This window comes from Silurus aristotelis (genome assembly GCF_946808225.1).
Source record: "Silurus aristotelis genome assembly, chromosome: 13".
Lineage (NCBI taxonomy): Eukaryota > Metazoa > Chordata > Actinopteri > Siluriformes > Siluridae > Silurus > Silurus aristotelis.
In genome coordinates, this window is record NC_139586.1 from 24,285,476 (window position 1) to 24,296,331 (window position 10,856).

The 10,856-nt window shown below is 40.2% G+C and overlaps 1 protein-coding gene across 1 annotated transcript; it reads left to right on the forward strand.

Moving 5' to 3' along the window:
• Positions 1–441: 441 nt before the first annotated feature.
• On the forward strand, positions 442–3,101 carry gpr88 (G protein-coupled receptor 88). The gene has a single exon (XM_083557987.1). The coding sequence runs from the start codon at positions 623–625 to the stop codon at positions 1,649–1,651; it is 1,029 nt and encodes a 342-aa protein (XP_083414113.1). The 5' UTR covers positions 442–622; the 3' UTR covers positions 1,652–3,101.
• Positions 3,102–10,856: the final 7,755 nt, after the last annotated feature.

Here is a 10,856-nt window from a genome sequence, read left to right on the forward strand (position 1 = left end):
ACCCATATACAGCTCTAGAGCTTCAGGCCATGCTCACATGACAGGTGAGAATGTGGGAAAGGGGGATCTCAGAGACTTTTTCAATGCCATGGATGTTGGTGCAACATTTCATGATGATTTCTTGGGAATTCTTGGGGGAAAAAAAGAATGTGTGCAGATGGTCTGCAGACCGAAATAACTGCACTGGAAAAAGACCAAATGATTGTTTTATTCAGATTCAGACTTTTGATGTAATAAAAAAATGAAACTTCTATCCGCATAAGGTCGTGTATTGCAGTGCTGCAGTTTAATTGGCTGATCAGATAAATGCATGCATGTGAAGGTGCAGGCGTTTCCGAATAGTGAATGTATATCTCACGTGTAATCAGGGCTCGTGCGGATATGACCATTATCATTACTACATCATTATGGTGATCTCTCACTCCGTCGCGGGATAGAGGGAGGATGTAGAGAGGCAGGGCGCGCGCCCGCACATGCGCGCGCACTCGTACAAAACCTCGGTTGCAGCATCAGCACCAGTAAGGAAGACGAACAGAGAGATGGAGCGATGAAGGAAGGCGTACGTGCAATTCCCGTTCAACAAACCGTGATGTGAACGTGAACGCGAGGCTCGTGCGCGGTCATGCAGAACAGCACGGTGAATCAGTGCGACACCGGAGCCGCGGAGCGCATCTCCATCGCCGCTTTGTTCTCGCTCATGTGCGCTCTGGGCACCGTGCTTAACCTGTTGGTCATCGGTCTGGTGCTGGGCTTCAGGAAGCTGCGCACGGCGAGCAACGCCTTCATCGCGAACGGCTGCGCGGCAGACCTGCTCGTGTGCGCCTTCTGGATGCCGCGGGAGGCGGCGGCGGCTGCGGCGTCGGTGTCTACGTCTGCGCCGGTGCCGGTGCCCTCCCCGGTCCACGGCGCCCCCCCGCGGGACGCGCTGCTCTTCCTCGGCGCCACCGTGTCGCTCCTGTCGCACTCGCTGATCGCGGTGAACCGCTATGTGCTGATCACGAAGCCGCCCGCCGCATACCACGCGCTCTACCAGCGGCGGCGCGCGCAGGCCATGATTGCCGCGTCTTGGCTCGTCGCGCTCGCGAGCCTCCTGCCGCTGTGGCTCGGAGCGGCGCGTCGCGCGATGCCCGTGTGCGGACCGGCGCCCGCCGATCCCTGGGCCGCCGGCACGCTCGCGCTCACCATCCTCGGTCAGACCGCGGTCGTGACATACTGCTACTTCAAGATCTTTCGGCGGGTGCAGATCAGCGCCAAGCGCGTCAGCGTGCTCCACTTCCAGCTCGTCAACAACCTGCCGTACTCGTTCCCCAGGAAGGACAAGCGGCTCGGCGTCCACGTGCTGGCCGTGTGTCTGGTGTTCGTAATGACCACCGAGCCCATGCTGTGGACCCTGACCGCCGGCCTTTTCTCCCCGGTACCGGCGGCGCTCCGCACCTGCGCCTGGCTCCTCTTCTGCTCCGTCTTCGTCTCCGACCCGTTCCTGTACACATGGAAGAACGAGGAGTTCCGAAAGGCCTTCAGGTCCGTCCTGAGAGGAGACTTCTGGCGAGGCGCCGCCGTGGCCGCCGCTGAGCCCGTCACCGTCAGCGCCGTTTCTCACGTGTTCCCCAGACAGAACAGCCGCAGGGCCTTTTTAGCTGAGATGAGCTGAGAGCTGACTTTTCTACTACAATGGACCTGGATCATGAGCCAGATCCTGCACATCCATGCTCAGATCATTTGATTACTCTTTTTAAAAGTGCAGTAGATCTTTTCAACTGGAACACATACAAACCTCAATGAGCAGGAAAGGAAGACTGAAAAAAGTGCAGTTGAAGACTTTCACTACATTCAATTTTGCAATGTTTTCTTCATTCAGATTTACTGTTCACACCCAGGGTGTAGTTTCAGGTTTAATCTTATTGGTGACTCAATTCAATTCCTACAGAGGTTATAAAGATGAAATGTATAACTGTAGTGCCTATAAGTCTATCCTTTATGAGCGAGCCAGTGGCAAGAGTGGCAAAGAAAAAACATTCTGAGATGGTATGGAGGAAGGAACCTTGAGACCAACCAGACTCCAAAAGGAACCCATGCTCATCTGGTTGGCAGTGAAATTCCATTCATTACAGTTCCATCATTATTATTGAAGTGTATTTTTTTTGATGGTTATAAGTTGAACACAAGAAATTCTCTGTGGTGGTTCCATCATCTTTTGGACACCAGTTTACCTTCAAGATAAAATCTAATGCTACTAAAGAAAGCTTGAAAACTCCAGTGACAAACAGTTTTATTCCATTTTCTCCCCTAAAGTGGCTCGAAAGAAAATATAAAATTTGGTATATTGTTGCATGATTTGGTGCACATTGATAAACAATGAACCTCACTAGAACAACAGTAGACCTCCAAAGATGCCCAGGTATTGCGACTGACAAATCGGTTTAGAAAAGAAATCGGACAATCCTTTTTTTTCTTCCCTTTTTTAAGTAAATATTTAATATATTCTTAATATGTACTATTTGCTTTGCTTCTTTGAAATTTGGTGTTTTGGCTACTTCTAGCTACTGATGTGACCCTATAACTCTAATTATTTTCCTGTAAAGGTCACACAGGATGCCATAATCCACAACACACACAATGCATCTCACTCATGTCCTGGTAATCCAGGTGGACATTTGTGTGATACACACAAGCTGTACGGTTTCACAGAGATCCAATTCTCCCGAACGAAGCGCTCAGTATAGGTCGCTCACGCTCCTGACACACTCGTGAGAGATCGGAAATGAAGTGAGGGCATGTTTTTAATCGTATTGGAGCACCACCAAAAAAATGGTTTGCAGAGTTTATATTTCTACCTCGTTAATCAGAAACAGGAAGGTGTTTTTTTTTCTTTTTTATTATGAATGTTTTTGCAAAGGATTTGAATGTATTTGGATGTTTTTTGGGACACCTGCGAAATAACACACAGCTCTAAAACAAATCATGGACTTGAATTTGATATCTTGGTGATGCAGATCTTTAAATCTTGAAATATGTTGGAGTCTGATGTACCTGTAACCTCAAATCAAATCAATGTGTTTGGAAGGAAGCTAACAGCAAAATACTACAAAATACTACAAAAATATTTTGTATATATATATATATATATAAAAAAATAATAAAAAATATATAAAATATATAGATATATATATATAAAAAAATTATATATAAAATTTATAAAATATATTAAAAAAAAATGTATAATATAATTTTATAAAATAAATTAAAAAAATACTAAAATACAAAATACTAAAAATACTACAAAATACTACAAATTGTGCTAGAAATGTAAATTCTGCGAATTGTTTTTGAAAATGTGCACAATAATCGAAAGACCAAAAATGTCCTGAATGTTATATTAAACCTTAAACGTCACTTATTTATTGATTTATTTATTTATTTATTTATTTATTTATTTATTTTTTACGGGTTTCTTTGTATGGTTAAGGGTTCATAACATCCCCAATTCAAAATTGAACTGGTTTTTTTTGTTAGTTTTTTTAACTGTATAAAAAAATGTGCATTTTAACAGGTGTGAATCCTGACGTAAAAATTCTGGAGTTCTTCTATACACATTTGATGATTTGATGAACAATTGAATGAAAACCGACGTGTTATCATAAAGGCAGACGCAGTGTTTGTGAGAAACGCATGCCTTTTGTGGACGTGTCAAGAATAAGCCGGTGTTTTTCATATTGTTTTGTAAGCGCTGTGTTTGCTAAAAGGTTTATACACCTCTGCTGCTGCTTTTTCCCCCCAAGTGAAATCGCATTTGTATAACGATGTCGAAATAAAATGCTTCTTATGGGGTGTATGTTTATCGCTTCGCCATTCGTGTCCTGAGCCGTTGCCGTGGAAACCTCTGGGAAGCAATATCATAATCCACAGTTTTACCACAACAGAAGCTTTGAGTAGAAGCGTGGAAATCGGATCAGAGTGTGACGGAGCTTAATAATTCACCTTGGAGAAAACTCAGACTTAATACGTTCTCCTTTTACGCGTATTAAATTACACACATATATGCTGTGTTAATAGCATATTTTGCTACGACACAAAGCTAAAGAGCCAGAGAACATTATTATCAATATCTTAAACAAATCGAAAGGTCAAAGTCTGTCACGCTGGAGTTCTGCTATAGAGTACTATTTGGTGAATTCTTAGAGAAAATGAAGAATATACACTATATGGACAAAAGTTTTGGGACACCTGACTTTTAAATTAGCATTAAAGATTCCCTTCACTTGAACTCAGAGACTCAAACCTGTTCCAGCATTGAGCTCTGAAATCAACCCTACTGAACACCTGAATTGGGATGAATTGGAACCCAGGCCTCCTCATTTCACCCATATCAGTACCTGACTTTATTTACACTCATGTGGCCACAAATACACTCCAAAATCTAGTGGAACATCTTCCCAGAAGAGTGAAGGTTATTATAACAGCACATGGAAACTAAATGTGGAATTTGATGTTCAAAAAGCATATACCAGAAACTTATAACCAGGTGTCTACAAACTGTTGACCGTAAAGTGCATGATGAACTTCTGAATCTTGAAAGCTATTTTCAAAATTGTACATTAAGACTAAAGACATCCAAACTATAAAAGAACACACACGGAATTATGTAGTAAACAAAAACATGTTCAACAACCCAGAATATGGTTTATATTTTAGATTATCCAAGGTAGCTAAATTAAGCTTTGATAATAGTTTGGCAAACTCATGGCATTCTCTCATCAGATTTACGAGGTAGTCACCTCAAATGGTTTTTAGTTTGCAGGTGTGCCTTGTCAATTGTGACATTTCTTGCCTTCTTAGTGCGCTTTAGACCATCAGTCTTCCTGTGCAGAGTAAAAGGTGAGTACAGAGTCAATAGTCCCATTAGTGCTACTACAACTTCTGTACAAATTCATATTATGGCTAAAACAATCAGTTAAGTAAAGGAAAAAGACAGTCCATTATTACTATATGAAAAAAAAAAGGCCTGTGAAGAAAAAAAGCGGTGGAGTGCTGTATCTGATCACAGCCCTTCACAAATTACCCTAATCCAGTTGAGATGATTCAGGATATATTGGACCAGAAAGTGAAGGAAAAGCAGCCAACAAGCATCCAAACACTCCTGGGAAATTCTATAAATAAAACCTCCATATGACTTCGAAGACTAAGATAAGCTGAGCCTGACTCACGATTACAATGCAAGTAAAGCGTCTATAGTGGTTTATTGAGAATTTGCTGGACAAACTGTGAGCTGCATTTCTGTATTCTTATATCCTAATTCTTATAAATTAATAACTTTCTTCCGGCTTCTCCCATTAGGTGTCGCCACAGCGGATCATCCGCATGTTTGATTTGGCACATGTTTTTACGCTGGATGCCCTTCCTAACGCAACCCTCCCCATTTATCCGGGCTTGGGACCGGCACTTAGGCTTGTGCAACCCTAATGGCTGGGGTTGGTTCCCTGACCAGGGCTCGAACCCCGGCCGCAGCGTTGAGAGCGCTGCATCCTAACCACAAGACCACCAGGGGACCTATTCTTAATCTTATCAATACTCGTGCAAAAAAAGTTTGCACAATAAATACAGTTTACAGAATTTTTTACGGATTAAGGATAATGCACAGAACCATGATCTAGAAGGTAGAGAAAGGCATCTAGAATATTTTTCTACAAGCAAAATAGAGAAGTAACTTTACCGCAGCTCAGTGTACAATGAGAATGTACTGTAAATAAGCCTGAATATACTGTACAACACATTGTGTGGTTGATATTAAGAAGTAAGGGAGATGTAAACCTTTCTTTTTTTAATCACACAAGGAGTTTAAACCCAAATTAATTTTTTGGTATGTTTTTGAAGTATGAATTAATAACTGATACAGTTCCAACATTAAAGCTACCCAAAAAATCTGAAACAAAGTTAATCGAGGCACTTGAGTGCTGCATCACATGACCTGGCCTCCACAATCACATGATCTAAATCCATTTGAGATGGTTTGAGGTGAGTTGAACCAAAGAATAAAGGAAAAGCAGCCAAAAAATTGCTCAACACTTTTGGAAACTCAACAAGATTATTGAAAACCCATTCCAGGCTTGATGCTTGTGAAACCGGGAAAAACCCAGGAAAAATCTATAAATTAGCCGCTTCATTGTTTAAGCCGCGGTGTTCAAAACGTGGGAAAAAAGTAGCGGCTTATAGTCCGGAAAATATGGTAGTTACATAGAGGCGAGTCATTGTACAGTGCAATGGCAAATGGTAGGAATTATTTAATGAACTGTTCTTTGTGACAGTGAAACTGAATCAGTCTGTTGGAGAATGAACTCCGCTGCCTCTCTATGAGATCATGTAGTGGGTGGAATGGCTTTTCCATGATTGACAGGAGTTTGTTCAGTGACCTGTTGTCCCTCACTGTCTCCAATCTGTCCAGTTTGTGTCCGATTATGTATTCAGCTTTGCGGATGATTTTATTGATTTTGCCTGCATTCCTGGCATTGATGCTGCTCCCCCAGCAGACCGCAGCACTATAAAGGGCACATGCCACAACAGACTGATAAAAACATTTCTAGCATCCTGCTGCACACATTGAAGGATCTGAGCTTCCTCAAGAAAAATAAAGTCCCTTCTTATACACAGCATCAATGTTGGTCCTCCAGTGCAATCTGCTGTTTAAGTGAACACCCAAGTACTTGCAGTTGTCCACAATCGCAACCTTCTCACCCATGATGGTAATAGGTTTAAACATAGTTTTACACTTCCTAAAGTCCAATGCCATCTTCTCAGTTCCAAGTTCAGGAGCGCATGGTTCCTGGTGCACCACTTCACAAAGATGTCCAGAATTTCCATGTACTCTGACTCCCGTCCATCCCTAATACACGCCACCACTGCAGAGTCATCAGAGAACTTCTGCAGGTGGCAGGAATCAGAGTTGTATTGGAAATCTGAGGTGTAAACAGTATTGGAGAAAGGACAGACACCTGAGGTGCTCCTGTGTTACTGTCCACAACATCAGACAGGGAATTCCCTAATCTGGGGCCTATCAAACAGATAGTCAGCTATTCAGGACACAATGGACATGCTGACACCCATCCTGAGCAGTTTCTCACTAAGTAGAAATGGCTGTACTGTATTAAAAGTACTGGAGAAATAAAAAATCATGATCCTTACAATACCACTACATCTATCCAAGAAAGAGTGAGCATGAGGCTGGTAGGGAAATTGTAATGGGTCCAGGAAGGTTTAACCAATAGTCCTAGATGTGCCAAAACTAGGTGCTCCAACACCTTCACAACCTGTGACGTCAGTCATTTAGCCTTCCTAGGTTCTACACAGGATGTTTTCCATAACACCGATATTTTTTTCCTGCATCAGACTCAGGTTGAAGATGTTGACCACCACATAAGGCTGACTGAGAGAAGAGTTTGCAAAGCTGTGATCAAAACAAAAGTATAAATGATAAAAAAAAACTTGGTTAATACAAGTTATGCACAATCTGGGAATGCTCTTTTTAGGAAAGCATGTATGCAACCTTAACAAAGATAAATCTAAGAATCTAAAAAGTTAAAATCTATTATAATCTGACATTCAGTGTCACCCAGATGTGCATGGGTTTCCTTTGGAAGCCGGTTCCTTTAAAGGTTTCTTACTCATACCATCTCAGGGAGTTTTTTTCTTGCCACTGTCGCCACTGGCTCGCTTATTAGGGACGAACTTATAAGGACTGATTTATGTATTGAAAAGTTATATTAATATTTGATTCTTTAAAGCTGTTTGGGAACAATGTCTATTATTAAGTGCTCTACAATTAACATTGAATTGAATTCAAATGAAATTATCAAGTTGAAGAAAAAGGGCAGGACAAAATCAAGATTTCCAACACACTGTAGGCTTTTTTTAAAACACTCATGAAAAAAAAAAAAAACGACGGCCAAGACAAATGCAGACAAAAAATAAAAAGAATATTTAGATTTCTAAAAGAAACAATTATGTTCTAACAAAATATCACTATATCTTAATTCAGTTCAGAAACTGGCTTTTATTTGACCTTTGGCGACATCTTTGCAAACAAACTCTCATCTGGTTGCATTGTCCATTTTTTTTCTTCATCAGTATACACACAGTGTATGCAACCTTAGATTTGAACAAATTCTTCTATGCCTGATTTAAATTGTAGATACAGTATGCAATAGTGTGTTAAGTAACCGCTTTATCCCTCCAGCCATCCAAAATATACAAAACCTTCCTGTTTTGATTTCAGCATTATTGTGTGTTCGGCTTTTTCCATTTGCTGGGCTTCAGGTTTCTCTGCAACGCTGGATTTCTGGGAAATTCTCTAGTCTCTAGTCCAAGCTTTTGCCTACTGAACAAATCACATGATAATAATCCAAGTACTAATTAAAAGATTAACTAAATTAAGATGGTTAATCTGCAGCTGATTGGCAAGCAAAAAGAGTAAATTCAATCCATTTTGGGGAAAAAAAACCAGGTCATTTTGAAAGAATAAACAGCAGAGGGAGCTGCGCTTTATAGTCCCCCAGGGGGAAAAAGGGAAAAGTCCAGCATGGAGTTGCCGGAGTAGAAGCTTCCTGTCCTCAGGCTATTTTTGTACACAGAACCCTGCACGTTCGGGACCTGCTTTTGAGCAGTGTTCACACTCATTTCAAATTCAAGACTTTTTCAAGGCTACTTGAACTTGCACCCAGATTCTTATAAATTCTACAATAAAAAATGATTCATAACGAATATAACAGCAAAGTCAAAAAAGAAACATCATGAATAGATTTGCGTAATCTTACACAGAAATGTGTGTCATGATTATGGATGCTACCCAGCAGCCACTGCGCTTTCATGTCTGGGTCCCATGTCACTAATCACTCGCACCTGCTCCTTGTCAGCTTGATTAGAACTGGTATATGGCCTCAACCTTCACAACACTTATTGTCTCACATTTATTTGCTAAGGTTGTTGTGATTCTAGTGCCACAGTTTCAATTTTGTTCTTTGTCTTTTTGTTTGAGGTTTTTTATTGAAATTTATTTTTCCACTTTATTATATAATATCTGCACTTGCATCCGAGTTCCTCATTATTCCATGACAGAACCTGAAACCCAATTACAGATGCAGCTGAAATTTATTTGCAGCCCAGGAAGCCCTCCTATAGATAAACTACGGGCTTTTGGAGCAACATGGTAAGAGAGGTCTGTAGCGATACTCCCAGAACCTGCCCCCCCGCTTTAGTGAGGACATTACTATTCTCCCTGCAATGGACATCCATTCCTTCTGCTTGGACGTAGTTGTTCCTTCCTGTTCTGCGGAAGATAGCTCAATTTATCCATGTATGTGTCTTTCATCGGTTCTATTTGTCATTTTTTGATTTAACAGGTCCGGTGGTATGAAGGAGGAGGGCTTACTGATCTGAATCATTTAAGAGTGAATAACACTGATTATCTCATCATAGCAACATCATATTAGGCAACAAGTGGACACTTTATCCTCAGGGTTTGTGCTAGAGTCAGGAAAAATAAGAAAGCGTAAGGATGTTAGCGAGTTTGACGAGAGTCAAATTGTGATGTCTAGACGACTGGGTCAGGGCATCTCTAAAACTGCAGCTCTTGTGGGGTGTTCCCGGTCTTCATTGGTCAGTATCTATCAAAAGTGGTCCAACAATATTAGGCAGGTGGTCATAAAGTTGTGGACATAGTTATGCCTGGTCTGTGTATATAGTACAATTTACAATACACACTTCAACATAAACTTATAGTAAATATATATTTATTGATTAATACTGATAACCCGATTTGCTGCTGTTTAAGTAAGGAGATGGACTCTTCTGGTGCTGAAGTGTAAAGACCTGCAGTCACCTATATATAGTCCTGATAAACATCTGACCTTCAAAATTCAGTACACAGTAAGGTATTCAATACTTTGCACTTTGAGCATGAGTGTAAACCTTTCATCTTTAAGATCAGTTTGTCTGGGTTTAGCTTGAACTGCAGCATGCACATTGTTCTTACTACCTGGATTGTTAATATAATAATATACAGGGTTTAGAGTCCATGCCAAGTGTGGTATTTTCTTATCACCAAAAAAACCAAGACAAAACAAACTGCTGTAGTTCCTACACCAATCATTAACTCCATTACACAGTTAAAATAAAGTAGTGAAAAAACATTACATGATCAAGTTAAAAAGATATATTAATATAGATTAAAGAAAATCTAATTTTGCATGTATTTCAAAAACAAGGTTTTTATTGTACTTTTTAGCTGTTATGTTTTACTAAATATTTGTATTTATTTGTGTATGTTGTGGCTTTATCTACACAAAAAAAATACCCTGTTCAGGAAACTTCCACGTCACTACCTTTTACAATAGAGAAAATGTATTAACAAAAGGCTTGCATTGAAAAAAAAAAGTAGAAAGATTGTGCCATTCCTGGGAAAAAACATAACAAACTTTCTGTATTTATTGTAGGAGTATATTGCTTTTGGCTCTCTTTACTTTTTTTCAAGTTTTGGTTTCTCTTTAACTGTGGATTTCTGGGAAATCCTAAAATCAGTCTTCACTCTCATGGACTGAAATAATTTTCTACATTTTATGTTGCAGACAGAAACTGTGGATTGTGATTTAGCAACTATAACAAGTTAAGATGATCTACCATACTTTTGAAAAGTAGCTCCTTTAAAAAGGTTGGCAGAAAGGAAAAGTTCTGCCCTCAATAATTTCTGTATTTATTGTTTATTCAAATGATGTGGTGTGCTTTTGATTTACAAATATGTAACCATATGGTCATGCAAGTTCCTTTGACAAAAGCTTTATAGTTAAAGAAAAAAAAAATTCTTAATTATT

Coding starts and splice junctions, on each gene's coding strand:
- gpr88 (XM_083557987.1), top strand. CDS start 623: ATGCAGAACAGCACGGTGAATCAGTGCGACACCGGAGCCGCGGAGCGC.